This window comes from Lissotriton helveticus, chromosome 4_1 (genome assembly GCF_964261635.1).
Source record: "Lissotriton helveticus chromosome 4_1, aLisHel1.1, whole genome shotgun sequence".
NCBI lineage: Eukaryota > Metazoa > Chordata > Amphibia > Caudata > Salamandridae > Lissotriton > Lissotriton helveticus.
The window spans coordinates 1929887218-1929903402 of record NC_136063.1 but is presented as its reverse complement, the minus strand read 5'-3'; the positions used below and the strand labels follow the sequence as shown (position 1 = coordinate 1929903402).

Sequence of the window (16185 nt, the reverse complement as noted above, 5' to 3'; positions counted from 1 at the left end):
CAACTCTACTGTCAATGATTATTACAGAAGAGCAGTATGCCAAGTTCTTATTACGGTGAATCCTGATGTCACAGGCACAGGTGTCCATGCTGCATAAGACTTGAAGGCAAGAGCCCTCCATGGCAGCAATTGCCAGTCATCCTTTGGGAAGAGGACCCCCTGGGAAGGATACATTTAGACATAAGGTGGTTTGGTACCTGGAGTGTGACATGTGGACTCTGCACCATTTCAGGCACAGAATACTAGATGAGTCACAGATGTAAAAACAGGCCTTCTCTGTAAGGCCACTGCGGATAAACATTAATGGAAGACATCACTGGCATGTTAATGTTTAAAAGGGCAAAAGTTTCGTTTCGTTTCGATTATAGGCTTATATAGTGCATGAATCACCCCCTAAAGGGTATCTCGGTGCTCGTGGATTTGCAGAAGAAGATGCAGTGGATGGTCTAAAAAGGGCTGATTTCAAGGCCTTTCTGAATTTCAGATGGTCTGGGCATTGTCTTAAGACAATTGGAAGTTGGTTCCATAAAATTGGTGCTTGATAAACCACAGAAGAATATACAACGATAGAGCATGGATGATGATGGAAAGCACACTTCCGTCAGCCATTGACAGATACACGCAGCACATAGAGAACTTTGTCATGCGAAACTACATTTCAAAACACTTTATTGGAGGATTGATTGTGAAGCAAGTCCAAAAATGCCAGGAAAATCACCTCATCAAGCAAAGCACTTGAGGTGTGAGGTTAATTCCACGAATCCTTGTGAACCCTGCAATTCCATTTGCGGAAGGTATGTTTTTCTTCTTGTTTCTTGATTGTAGGTTCTGTCTCCACCCAAGGGTTTCTCAGACCTGGCTGCAAGGTGACTAGTTCCCACCACGAGGAGCGAGCGATCTGCCTAAAGTAACAGGAGAGCTTGACACTGAACCATACCCAGTGTATCAAGGGCGGCAGCTATGGCGTAACTCTGGAGCTTTGTGTGGCTGCTCCATAGCGTTGGGACGAGAAGGAACCCATGTTTCACTTCCTCAGAATTATCATAATTAACTTGCTTACTTTAGTACAAATATGATGCCTTTGCCCAAAGCAAAGAGTATTGTAATACTTTGAAGTGTACGTAAAGGGGGCACTTTTCCCTAGGACGGAGACACTTGAATCGTTTGGTGGCTATGCTCCAAAAACACAGATACTCTAACAGGTGCAGCACCTTGCCTCATTAGCCCTCCCTCTCTTTCCAGCCTCCCATTGCACTGGGGACCTTGCAGCTAAGTTACACAGTACATTTGTGACATCCCAACTACACATTTCTAAATCCACAGGCAGGATCATAAACAGAGGCTGTGATTTCTCCGATGGAAGCGAAGCACTGGCACTGTAGCAGGCTGTAGGGCAGACAACAGCCCTATAATGTTATCTAAAACTGCGGGTCAGAGGCCAAAGGGATAACTGCTCGTCCACTCACTTCATTGTCTACTTACATCATCACATGTCTCAATGCAGCACTCCTCTCGAAGTGCACTAAGTCACTATTACCACTAACCCTCAGTGAATCACCAGTCAATATGTGCTACCGCCTCTAACGATAGGCGCACACCTGGCTGAGGCCCAGAGAAATAGAAGGCAATTCTGAAAGCAGTGCCACCTGCATCTGGAACATGCACATGCTGCTAGAAGCCCATAGCTCTTAGACCCAAAGACCTCCAGAGGAAAAAAGACACATCAAGACCCCTTTTGCTGATCCACAATGGGGTAATGGCTGCATCATATCAACACACCAGTATCTATGATGGAGTTATGCAGCAGGACACACCGGTGGGGAGGGGGTAGGGAGAGGGGGGAGTTGTTAGTAGCTTAGTTATTAAGTTAATAGGTAAGCATTGATGTGGTAACTAATGAGAGGGGATTAGAAGCACATAGCATCACACTATCATAATGCGACAAGTAACTAGATACGTTTATGACCAAATGCAATATAATAGAGTATTGGTATTCAAGATTGTTGTGATACGGGGAGGAGCATGGGTTGATAAGCCGAAAGATGACTAAGTGTTTACTGTGAAGAAACTAATAAAAATATGTTTACAAAAAAAAATGGCTGCATCATGGGACTATGCTTAAAAAAGTACGGATTTTATACATTTCTGTCTCTGGCAGGTTTTAACCTATCGGAGTCACTTCCTTATTCATAATTTTGCACTATTAACGTGTACGCTTCTTACTGACAGAGTAAAAGCCCAGGCAGTGAAAGACATTTATGGTAAGTCAGCAGAGCAGTGTGCAATGGGGACAAGGTGCTGCTGGATCATGCTAGCAGAAGGGCCTGCTGATAGAAACCCTCTCCTAAAAACATCGGACGAGTACAAGCAAGGACAGGAAGACAAATGCATGACCATGTGGAGTGAGCAACAAGGACATAGGAGCACACAAACATGTACAGAGAAACTAGTGTAAGGAGAGCAGTACACTGGGACCAGGATATCTGGGCACACGGGGACAACGAGAGAGAAGGAAAGAGAGACTAGGTATGGAGGTGTGGGCAGTCTGCACACAACAGATATAAACACCAGCTGGGAACAGCAGGTGAAACACCTGGATGGAAATGCATACACCCTGGCACAGAAAGACCTAGCCTATGACTCAGGGAGACCCATGCTCTTGGAAAACTGAATTAACAATTAATGAAACGTTAGTCCATTCCTTCCCGAAGTCTTTAATTGCTCCTTCGAGACTGGCATTTTTCTTCTGCAACTGACATCTATTTAAACCTGTCAAAATTCACCCTTTTTTCAAAAAATCCTCTTTAGATGTTAAATGTCTGGTTAACAATAGAGCAATCTTCCTTCTAACTAATCCAGCCAAATTGCTGCAAATCATCCAACTGCAAACATTTAGAGAAAATGATGACCTCAACAGTCACCAAGCTGGTTTACATCCTGCCAAGGGCAAGGAACACACGGTGATTTCCTTGAGGTCGATATAGATGGAGGATGTGGTTGTGCACTGTTCTTAATAGATGATAAAACTGCGTTTGATACCTTCGACCGTCCTTCAGAAATGGTTAGAGCCGACTGCTCTATACAGGAAGCAACACCCAAATGGATGGATTATTTTTTATCAAAGAGAACTCCACCTCTTCGTCTAATTTTGCTCAACACATCTGCCAGTTATTACATTTCTTTGGAGTATTGTGAATGTATGTTCCTTGGTGTGCCTGATTCTACCTTCAAGGCTGCTGCTACTCTCCTCAGTTTGTAACAACTGTAAGCAATTCTCTGAATCAATTTCTCATTTATTCTTTGAGATATCCACCAATTCATTGTCAAAGATGATCTTCATCATGAATAAGTAGACTGCCCGGTTAGGTGACCTGTGTGTAGATCCCTTCCCTCTATGTCATTACACCTTGACCAAGAAATTAACATCTACAAACTCTGGCTTTAAAAGCTTCAGAAGCTGGGTGGACATAAAGGATAGAGCTTTCCACATCTATAATCCACCTCTAGAGTGGGTTCTGGGTTATTTTTCAAACCCAAATGTAGGCCTGAATGCTAACTAAAAGAAACACGCAATAACAAACTTAATAGGACTCACCAGTGAAATCTACAGGTTTTATCAATATGTTTTGCATTAGATAACTAACACAAATTTACACACATCTCAAAGAGCCTTCTTGGAACAAGATGTATTGAAATATTACAAATGCATTCAAAGATGCCTACTGTAGATGTGTGTGCATCCATGACAGCTGTCATTGAATATATATATAACATTTTAACAACTGCAGCTCAACGGTGGAACCTGTGGTTGCACACACGTTCACAGAAGCCATCTTTCAATGCATTTGTAATATTTTAATAAACCCAGCTCAAATATATCCTCAGTGGAAGCATGTGCATCTGCGCCAGCTGTCTTTAAATGGGTTTGTTAAAATTATATAAACCAATTTCTGGATGCCCACCACACATGCATGTCCATGTTGCTTTACGAATGGACATCTTGAAATTGTTAAAAAATAATTTTATGATAGACACCCACTGATAGTGTGGCAGGCGACAAATAGTAAAACAAAAAGTTATATTGGAAAGGGTTGGGAGGGAAGCACCAAGTGTGGAGGTGGGGGAGTGAGGGGAATATTATTAAAAATGAGTGGAAAGTGTAAGGGTGGGGAAGCAATCGACAAGCTTTGGGGGAGGAGGTAATATCACTGAGAGTGCATGGGTTGATAAAGGGGGAAGCAACACACAGGGCAAAGTACAGGAAAACACATGCACTCACATAGGGTGCTTAAAGTAAAAGAAAAACATAGTTTCATGAATGCAAACAACATTAGAAGTGGAAGGATATAAGTCAACCAATCAGAACACTGTGGGAACAAAATGCTACTGGGCAGGAAAAACATGAATAGGGAAGGAAGCTCGTAATTCAAGAGAAGACAGCTGAGATATAAAACAAGACCAGCCAATCATGAGCAAGAGGCTACCCCAAAGCGCATATTGGAAACATCAGGTCTGACCAATCAGTGACAGGTAATGGTTTATATTATCTCAAATGACCTTCAAGTAACTGCACAGGAGATCTACACCTGTCAAATAAAGAAATGTGTCTAAGGAACAGCGTGTTTTTAAGAAGAAGTATCTGCCACTTCTTGAGACCTTCTCTGGATGATGTTGTATCACTTCCACAATGCAGCTTTTGTATTGCTTTAACCACCTAACTAAGCGCACCACCCCCGGAAGGTCAGTTCAGTGCTTAGCCTCCTGCAAACTAAAATTTTGCCTGCACCTCTCCTCAATCCCACAGAAAGCAGGCACAAATGACACACTCTTAAGAGGCTAGCTCACACCTTCATTGTTGACACCAAGGGGGGTGAGGCGCTTGCCTTTGTGCTCAAGCCAAGGCTGGGTTGAGACTCTAAAACCTTAGCATGTGAATAGGCGGATCCTTCCTCTGGGATAGACCGGGACATATGATATGCAGAGGCTGGATGATTCTCCCATGGACCTGTGCAGGGACCTGGCACCGGATCATATAGTATAAAAGTAGGAAATCCATTTTCTTTTATGATCTCTACTTACCAAGGGAACCAATGTCTACTGTGGGATGTAAGAACAGTGAAACATTCACCTGCAGCTAAGAGCTGCATAAAGGAATAAGAAGTCTGTGAAGCCTTACTTGTAGAGGTCAGGCTGAGGCTGCTCGCATTCAATGGTGGCATTTAGGCAATCCACGGTCTGGACGGTAGACAGGGCAGCGGTTTCACGCAGAGCGTAGTAGACCTAGGTGAGAAACAGGAACAATCAGGGGAAGTCGTTCATTCCACATGACACAGAGTTAACACTTGCACTGTGACCTGCTGGCAGGGGCTTGTATTACATGCATCCAGCTGTCGAGGAAGCATCATGGCTGTCTCTGAGGAGAGAGTCAAAGATTGTTTCCGCTGCAGAGGAATGGTTGATTGAAGTCTTGCCAAGTAACCCTATTCTTAGCATCAGCTGCCGCGATGGGCCATTTCGAAGTGTGGCCACAATCAACGGAAAAGTCTAACATCAACCCAACAGTTTGTTTGCATTCAGCCAACAGGGAATCCTAAATTAGCAGTCACAAGACCACGGTCTTAATTAATTTTAATTAAACTAATCACAGAGCAGGCCTCCCCTCTCTCCAGACATGTAGTGCCACAGCCTTCGAATGAAAAGCATGCACGGTGCAGGCGCTGATTCTATAAACACAGCTCTACAGCAATGCACGCACAGTCATGGCTCCTTGCCTGCTCCTGCATTAGGATTCAGATTAGTGCACCGGCAGCCCCAGCACGATTAAATATAGCACATCCTCTTACTCTGATGGCCAGATCATGTTATTCTCTGCACATTGCCAGGCTGGGGTTACTCTATATCCCATGATCCACTCAAAGGATCCCTCTATCCTTCACCGGTGCAACAAGGCGTGCTCATATCATCCCCAGGTCATGCACCAGGCAATCTCTGGTGCCTGTCCTTAGATGTCAGCCTGACCATAAGGGCTGAGTGCAGCACAATCAACCGACCTTCTTGGTGAATTATAAACATTTACCACATATTGTGAGGGAAACATTTCCAATTTCTCAAAAATTTCTACTTTGGATATAGGCACATTCATAATAACAATGAAAAATTCAGATGTGGGAAACTGAAGGGAATCCAGACAAATACATTGTTCTAAATAATGCAGCCGAGATTTTCTTATGGAACCAATCATCATAAAATGAAAACAAACATTGACAATACAATAAATCTGACCTAGAAATGCTGGTGCACTTGCTAATTTTTTAATTTGAACTATCTTGCACCAAATCAACTTATATGATAGGAAGCCACACAATAGAAAGGGTTAAATCCTTCTCATATTTAGGCTTACTATTTGACAGGTTTTTAAAATGTAATTCCCTGGTGGAAGAACGTTGCTGTAAAATGATTGCCACTAATGGTGCTATTGCGAGTTATGGGCGGAGGGTTGGCAGATGGTGTCCCGAACAAGTAATGAACCTTTATGGCTCTATGTGTTGTTCCAAAGTCACGTACGGTGCAGAGGTATGGGGCTTTGTGACTATTAACCAACTACATAATTACAAAAAGGGGGTGGTGATGGACAGAGTATCTGAGTTAATCAGAACACTCCTACCCAGTCAACAGATCAGGGCTTGATCCATCACCGTTTTTTAGCTCACTGCACCATCCCAGTTCAGAACCTGGCTATATGCAAATTAGTCTGTCCCTGGCCCAGTGCATCATGGGAACAGGGCAGACCAAACTACCAAGCCAATTCTTCACTGGAAAGGAAACAAGCTTCCGGGGACCGGTTTCTGGCATTACAGCCGTCTTCGGCCCGGCTTGCTTGAATCCTGATGGTGCAATGAGCAAGGGACTCATGTCTGAGCATACCCTTCCACACTCATGGTGGCCAAAATAATTACAAAAAGGGGGTGGTGATGGAAGCTTGTTTCCTTTCCAGTAAAGAATTGGCTTGGTAGTTTGGTCTGCCCTGTTCCCATGATGCACTGGGCCAGGGTCAGACTAATTTGCATGTAGCCAGGTTCTGAACTGGGATGGTGCAGTGAGCTAAAAAACGGTGATGGATCAAGCCCTGATCTTTTGACTGGGTAGGTGTTCTGCTTAATTCAGATACTCTGTCCATCACCACCCCCTTTTGAATCGTTTTGGCCACCACAAGTGTGGAAGGGTATGCTCAGATGTGAGTCCCTTGCTCACTGCACCATCAGGATTCAAGCAAGCCGGGCCGAAGACGGCTGTAATGCCAGAAACCGGTCCCCGGAAGCTTGTTTCCTTTCCAGTAAAGAATTGGCTTGTTAGTTTGGTCTGCCCTGTTCCCATGATGCACTGGGCCAGGGTCAGACTAATTTGCATGTGGCCAGGTTCTGAACTGGGATGGTGCAGTGAGCTAAAAAACGGTGATGGATCAAGCCCTGATCTTTTGACTGGGTAGGAGTGTTCTGCTTAATTCAGATACTCTGTCCATCACCACCCCCTTTTGAATCGTTTTGGCCACCACAAGTATGGAAGGGTATGCTCAGATGTGAGTCCCTTGCTCACTGCACCATCAGGATTCAAGCAAGCCGGGCCGAAGACGGCTGTAATGCCAGAAACCGGTCCCCGGAAGCTTGTTTCCTTTCCAGTAAAGAATTGGCTTGGTAGTTTGGTCTGCCCTGTTCCCATGATGCACTGGGCCAGGGTCAGACTAATTTGCATGTAGCCAGGTTCTGAACTGGGATGGTGCAGTGAGCTAAAAAACGGTGATGGATCAAGCCCTGATCTTTTGACTGGGTAGGAGTGTTCTGCTTAATTCAGATACTCTGTCCATCACCACCCCCTTTTGAATCGTTTTGGCCACCACAAGTGTGGAAGGGTATGCTCAGATGTGAGTCCCTTGCTCACTGCACCATCAGGATTCAAGCAAGCCGGGCCGAAGACGGCTGTAATGCCAGAAACCGGTCCCCGGAAGCTTGTTTCCTTTCCAGTAAAGAATTGGCTTGGTAGTTTGGTCTGCCCTGTTCCCATGATGCACTGGGCCAGGGTCAGACTAATTTGCATGTAGCCAGGTTCTGAACTGGGATGGTGCAGTGAGCTAAAAAACGGTGATGGATCAAGCCCTGATCTTTTGACTGGGTAGGAGTGTTCTGCTTAATTCAGATACTCGGTCCATCACCACCCCCTTTTGAATCGTTTTGGCCACCACAAGTGTGGAAGGGTATGCTCAGATGTGAGTCCATTTGCTCACTGCACCATCAGGATTCAAGCAAGCCGGGCCGAAGACGGCTGTAATGCCAGAAACCAGTCCCCGGAAGCTTGTTTCCTTTCCAGTAAAGAATTGGCTTGGTAGTTTGGTCTGCCCTGTTCCCATGATGCACTGGGCCAGGGTCAGACTAATTTGCATGTAGCCAGGTTCTGAACTGGGATGGTGCAGTGAGCTAAAAAACGGTGATGGATCAAGCCCTGATCTTTTGACTGGGTAGGTGTTCTGCTTAATTCAGATACTCTGTCCATCACCACCCCCTTTTGAATCGTTTTGGCCACCACAAGTGTGGAAGGGTATGCTCAGATGTGAGTCCCTTGCTCACTGCACCATCAGGATTCAAGCAAGCCGGGCCGAAGACGGCTGTAATGCCAGAAACCGGTCCCCGGAAGCTTGTTTCCTTTCCAGTAAAGAATTGGCTTGGTAGTTTGGTCTGCCCTGTTCCCATGATGCACTGGGCCAGGGTCAGACTAATTTGCATGTAGCCAGGTTCTGAACTGGGATGGTGCAGTGAGCTAAAAAACGGTGATGGATCAAGCCCTGATCTTTTGACTGGGTAGGAGTGTTCTGCTTAATTCAGATACTCTGTCCATCACCACCCCCTTTTGAATCGTTTTGGCCACCACAAGTGTGGAAGGGTATGCTCAGATGTGAGTCCCTTGCTCACTGCACCATCAGGATTCAAGCAAGCCGGGCCGAAGACGGCTGTAATGCCAGGAACCGGTCCCCGGAAGCTTGTTTCCTTTCCAGTAAAGAATTGGCTTGGTAGTTTGGTCTGCCCTGTTCCCATGATGCACTGGGCCAGGGTCAGACTAATTTGCATGTAGCCAGGTTCTGAACTGGGATGGTGCAGTGGGCTAAAAAACGGTGATGGATCAAGCCCTGATCTTTTGACTGGGTAGGAGTGTTCTGCTTAATTCAGATACTCTGTCCATCACCACCCCCTTTTGAATCGTTTTGGCCACCACAAGTGTGGAAGGGTATGCTCAGATGTGAGTCCCTTGCTCACTGCACCATCAGGATTCAAGCAAGCCGGGCCGAAGACGGCTGTAATGCCAGAAACCGGTCCCCGGAAGCTTGTTTCCTTTCCAGTAAAGAATTGGCTTGGTAGTTTGGTCTGCCCTGTTCCCATGATGCACTGGGCCAGGGTCAGACTAATTTGCATGTAGCCAGGTTCTGAACTGGGATGGTGCAGTGAGCTAAAAAACGGTGATGGATCAAGCCCTGATCTTTTGACTGGGTAGGAGTGTTCTGCTTAATTCAGATACTCTGTCCATCACCACCCCCTTTTGAATTGTATTAACCAACTACAGCGGGAGGAAAACAAATATCTACGATCAATTCTGAAAATCCCACAGAGTACCCCAGCTGTTATAGCACATAGAGAATTAGGGAGGCCATACCTCGAAGATTTGGTGAAGCTTAGACCCATCTTGGCCTGGTTGAAAATCTGGACAAACCCCGAGGCGTCCCTAAGTAGGCAAATTCTAAGTGATTGCGTAGGAAGGGACAAAAGTATGAGTATTCCATGGCTCAATTATGTAAAGGCCAGTTTGGAAAACCTCGGCTATAAGAATCTATTTACTGATCCTGCAGCAATTGTATCTCAGGATAAAGCGATTATAAAGAGAGCTTTTTTGGCCGAGAGAATAACACGCAGAGCTGAGGCTGAAGGGTCCAAATGTACTGTGAGTGCCCATAGTCTTGTCAAAAGTACTGAGGGAATGGAACCATACCTATACCTTATGTATAATGCCCAGGATAGGTTTTTAATGTGACGTTTTAGGCTCAATTTATTACCATATTTATTGGCGTCTCCACCTGTTTTTTTATCTTCCATTGAGCAGAAGGGAGCCTGCGGCTGCGACAATAGGTCTCCGCAGGACTCCCTTCATTTTGTACTACTGTGTTCTTTTTATTCAATGCCTAGGTGTAGATTCTTGGTAGGAATTCTGAAACAAGCTAAGTTGACCCACGCTAAAACTGCTTTACTTTTTCTGCAACAAGCGATTGACCCACTGACATTATGTTGTATCATGAATTTTATTAAAGTAGCGGTCCGATTGAGGGTAACTAGGGGGGGATTGATTCACACGACCCCAATGAATGTATATTGTTTACCTTCTTTAAAAAAAAGTTTGTACCGTAAGCAGGGTTCTGATAATGATTTAATTGTATTTTAATCATTTGTATATATGTGCTTTTATGGTGTTTTTTTAATCACCGAATAAAGACCTCTTGACTTGACTTGACTATTTGAACTATATGCAATAAAATGAAATGGAACATGTGTAGCCCCCTAAATGTGGCCACCAAATGCTTGCAAGACCAACTGTAAAATGATAAACATTCAGTGGTATGGCTGTTTTACAAGTACTGTATTATAAATTTCAAGGCTATCAATGTTGATATTATTTGATTCGAATTGTTTCTAAAGTAGACAAAAATAAATCACCACTTAACCAAGTACTTAAACTGCAGCCAGCTCCAATGTTACTTAAACACTTTATGCAAGCAACTTCAAAAGATAGATGAAATATAAATCCTCATTTAACTGGGCACCTCAAATGCAGGCAAAATAAATATCTGGTAAATAAAGTTAATATAAAAAATAAATACAATAAAATCCACTGTGAACCAGAGTTGACACGGAAAAGATAACTATTCTTAGGTATCTGAATAATGTACCCAGGCTCAGTGCAGTTATACAAAGTGAAGGGACCCAATGCACACAGAGGTCCGCCCCATCACCTATATGCAGCATAGTATTGTGGATGGGAGCAAATGTGAACAACAATTTAATAGACCTGCAGATGAAGCTTGCTGACCAAAAAGTTGCTCTAAATATGCATACTATGCAGCAGCTGCTCCTTCGCTAAGGCGGAGGAGTGTCGCACCACAGAGCTCTGAGCAGTATAAAAGGAAGAAAACAATTATAACACAACGTTAATAAAGTTGAGCTATTATCATTTAATTTTTATTATGGAGCCAGGTTAGGATGGCGGCGCTGGGCTATGGGCAGTTGGAGCAGGGAGAAGGAGTAATAGTGGACACCATAATTGCGCATGATGGTTTGGTCGTCAGTCTTGGGTGAGCCAAACCATCATACGCACTTAGCATTTCTCCACCTGGCTGTTTTGTACAGCTGGGTGAAGAACTGACAAAGGTTCCCAGTCCCTGTGAGTGCTGAACCAGGGCACTCAGACCAATCAGAGCGCTTCTCTGATGCTATTTCCAGCAAGGGTGAAGTGCTGGGATTGGCGTCTGGGAGCCTGCGCAGTGTGCACCAGCTGACAGAGTCGAGGATTGGGAGAGAGGAGCAAGGTGGTGGCAGCGGCTGCCGCCAGAGCGGCAGCTAAGTACAATTGTATTCATTTTTTATTGTCTTCTTGTTTGTATTGCCCTCTACCCACCCCACCACTTTGCAATGCTTGCAGCCACTAATGATACTATGTATGATTTTTGGGGGAAAAACCATAGTTGAGGCGAGACAGCAAAAGCGGTCCATAATTGGCTCTTCCCCACATAACCAAAAAGTGAAACATAAATATACAGCATATCCCTCTGTATAGAAGCATTCATTTGGACTATAGATATGTACCTACATACGTGTATTGCTTTGTATAAACATGTATAATAATTATCTTTTAAAAAATATAGATATTTGGTTCTGCTTAAAAATGTACATCTTACTAATAGTTACATTATTCTATGTTTAAACCTGTATATGTGACTGCATAAATAAGTAAATCTTTTCTCAAAACTGTTTATCTACAATTGCTTCACTTTTGAATTGCAAAAAAAGGAAAAAGTTAATTATTGAGTGCAGCAACATTTGAAAGCCAGTTTGTTAAATGCAGCTTTCATCCACATATATTGCCTTCCTTGCGCATGTACATACCTTCAGTATACTTGTGTGTCTTAGTATTTGTTACTTTACTTCTAATTTAGCATATCCAATGCACTACTCTATACTATATCTCACTCTGTATCTTTCGCAGTATATCCTCAGGCTCAACTCCTATTCATCTCAAATCTCATTCTACTACTCTCTCCAATGCATTACCCTATTTCTCATCCTATATCACTCTCAATATATCCTCTACATCAACTCTCTGACTAATCTCAAACCCTATTCTACTTCTCTAACCAATGCACTACCCTATTTCTCACCCCATAACTCTATCAATATATCCTCTACCTCCACTGTTCTCATTCACCCAAACACCATACCACTACTATGATCCCCAAAATAACACTTTCTAGACTCTTTCCTCCTCTAGCCCTCCTTGCTTCATTTCATACCTCTTTTACTATTCAGATCTTCCAAACAAGCCTATCAAAACCCTTCCATCTGACTCTTCCCCCTCCACCTTCCCTTTACTCATCTCACCCCCCCTCCTACTGCTATGAACTCCAAAAATAAACTGTAGACCCTTCCCTCTTCTATGCCTCCACTATTTCTTTTCAATTCAAATAACAGACTAACATGCCCACCGCTCAAACCAATTTCATATTTCCCTATACTGATTCCCCAGTAATCCTTTTTGGGTTCCGGAGTAGCATGCTACTTGCCGAAAAGCGCTTCAACATCTCATCAGGGGTAGCAAGCGCTTATAAATGCAAACCTTTTCCCTCTTCTATTCCCCCACTATCCTTCTCAATCCAAATAACAGACTAACATAGCCACCGCTCACATTACTTTCATATTTTCAGTATACTAATTCACACTAATCCTATATGGGTTCTGGAGTAGCGTGCTATTAGCCGAAAAAGCACTTCAGCACCTTATCAGGGGTAGTAAGCGGATGTGGCCTAACGGCTAGGGCTGTCAATCTCAAATCTGGGGAACCAGGTTCGAGTCTCGGCATTGAAGCTCAACATCCTGTGATTCTGCACAAATCACTTAATCTCCTCTGCCTAACACAAATTAATGTGTTCTTGTGTAATGTAACAAGTGCTGATGTAAAGCGCTCTGATACCTTCGGGTCAAGTTTGCGCAATATGAAATTCCGGAGAAAAATAAATTACAATACAATTACCTATGGCTGTACAAAAATACAGAAAGGGTTATTTTCTGCTTCATTTAAGATAAAACACCCTTCTGGAAATGGGTTCACAATTAATTTCTCAGGTTTGTAGTTATAAAAAACTCTAATAAACGCAGTTATTGTCAGTATACCTATGAAAAAAATGTTGATTCACATACTCTCACTCTATTCAGATCACAGCATAAACCATTAGCCGCATAGAAACAACCCATTGCAAATGGTATGAAACAAATGTAGATTGGTTAATATTTTAGAAGGAGGCAGCGCTCTGCAAAGGGAATGTGGTTGGGGACTTTGCACATGAGCTCCAGGAGATGCGGAAGCAGGTAGACTATTGATTACCAACAGGTATTAATATTTCAAAGAGCAACGTTACGCTTTCCTTAAGCAGCACGAAAATAAAGAGAAATAAGTGCAGGCACAGCAATTCAAAGGCAACAGAAGAAAAAGGCATGGTCAGTGCTAAGGCATCTGGCTTGTACTGTAATTGGATTGCAGTTATTGATGGGTTTGGGCTTTTAATAACTCATCATACATGCACTCTGTCACTCACCCCAGACCTGATGCATCCATTCATTGACCCACTGATTCTTTCTTGCACCAATTTACTAATAAGGAAACACATAAAACTCAATAAGCATACTCAATGTGCATTCAAAGAATAAAATTAGATAAAAAAAATAAGAATCCATCTAAATGTGGCGGCCATATAACGGCAATAAAAATGAGTAAACTGCAAACATATCAGCCAGCGGCCATCATGAAATGATGCTGTGCATAGTATATAGTTTTGTGCCGATCCAAGGTGGTGGCATCATGGAATGTCAAATCAATGATACACTATCGACAACACCATTTGAAGAGGATTGCCTGGTTTAGAATTAGTGGCCTCACGGATGCTGCTCAGTCCAGAGTAAATGAACGGCGCAAAAAAATATAATGGAAAAAAGGAGGAATAGAATGAAAGGGACCCTATAAAATGAGAAAATAGAAAACTAAAGTACTGGCTCACCAGCCCTGGCACTAAAGCTTACTCATTTTCATGCGGATCTAGATCTGTGATGTCACTCACCGGAAAATAAAGGTAAGGGCTGAAGTGGGATGACCCATTATCTCATTTCCTATGCTGACATGGTGTGAAGCAGAATGTGAGTCACAATCGAACAGACCAATGGATGAATAGGGCAAATCCAAAGCCCTCTTTTTTTTAAGCAAATGTATTTCTTTAATATAATTTTGGATAGCAAGAGTCTGGAAGACAGCTACAGCTATCAAGCCAGACCTGAAATGTGCACCACGAACATTTCTTTACAAAAGTAGAGTTGGCAAAATAATATTTAACCCCGCCTAAGAGACCTCTGACAAGGATTTTCTCAGTGCAAATCTTCTACCCTTCAAGCTTTGTCAAAGGGAGTAACCAACACAAAACCTTCACCTAATATGTTAATCCGTGAGATTCCAAGTAATAAAATAAGTGTCTATAGGCTATTGCCTTTAATATGTGATTTTACAAATAAATACGCCAGGCACACTGTATTTTTTTAACTTTTCATTCTTTAAATAGATAAGAACTATGGCATCTGACATCAGGCGTTCATCTCTCATGTAAACCGTAAAACCTTGTGTTAACATTCTGTGTATGTGCAGAGTGCAATTATGTGCAGTGGGTGTAACACATCTATGGTAATATGAATTTGTGTTGTGTGTGTCCAAGTACTGGGCCCAATGAGATCCAGTTTGAAAGGCCACAGGTTTAGTTTGGCACAAGCCAGCTGTGTTCCCAGCATGCAGAACACCCAGATGTTGCTGACTGCATTTGGAAGTGAAGCTGCAGTCATCCCAGCTTGTGAGGAGTCTCCCGGTCTTTCATGGCAGCCCTCACAGTGAACTACATACAGAGATCAAGTCAGAGATCTACACTTTTCAGCCCCTCTGTAATTCTTAAAGGTGATGCTTGACTCCAAGAGGTTCAAGTGGAGAAGGTGTGGTTGTCCCAAAGGCCGCACCTGACTACAACTAACACGCTTCAGATCCCAGCTCAGAGGCAGCATCTGTCAGGCTCCCCAGCTGACCCTTTAAGCCTGCTCGTTTTAAAGAGTCTCTTTCGCTTTTCTTAGCCCCTCTTAGACAGATAATTTACTCTTCCTTTTCCTCCGCCATGGTGCAGACACGGTGGAAACAGGCATGGGTGTCCCCCATCCTTAAGAAACCAGCGGTGGACCCGGCCAAGCCTGAAAACTTTAGGCCCATATCTCTCCTTCCTTGGGTGGCGAAAGTGGCGGAGTCAAATGTTAACACCACACTAACTAACTTTTTGCATTCCAATGACATTCTGGATATGTGGCAAAATGGCTTCCGATCCGGCCACAGTACTGAGACTGCTCTCCTGGCCATGACTGAGCATCTGCGGATCATTCTTGACGCGGGTCAGACGGCGGCACTGATCCTGTTGGATCTCAGTGCCGCCTTTGACACGGTCTCACATGGCATACTGATACAACGACTAGAGGAAGCAGGTATTACGGGCCAGGCTTTGGAATGGTTCAGATCCTTTCTGTCTGGAAGATCTTTTCGATACACTGCTCCCCCTTTTCTATCTCAGGCGCACTCAATCGATATGGGGTGCCTCAGGGCTCTGCTCTGAGCCCCACATTATTCAACTTGTATGTCCTGCCATTCACTGCGGTCGCCAGGCAGTGGGACCTTCCCATAGTCTCATATGCGGACGACACGCAGCTGGTGGTAGCATTGACTGAAGGTTCCACCCTGACCGCCTCTAGGTTCAGAGACGGCCTGACGGCCGTGGCGGAGTGGATGACTACCAACTACTTACAGTTAAAT

General features: G+C 43.8%; 1 protein-coding gene across 5 annotated transcripts in view; it reads right to left on the bottom strand.

The window, feature by feature from the left end:
* ATP11C (ATPase phospholipid transporting 11C (ATP11C blood group)) overlaps positions 1-16185 on the bottom strand; it is a 905856-nt gene that overhangs the window by 448623 nt on the left and 441048 nt on the right. For all 5 annotated transcript variants that reach the window (XM_078688608.1, XM_078688607.1, XM_078688609.1 and 2 more), the window contains exon 7: positions 5177-5280. In XM_078688608.1, coding sequence (XP_078544734.1) covers positions 5177-5280 — 104 coding nt within the window. The remainder of the gene's footprint in view (positions 1-5176; positions 5281-16185) is intronic.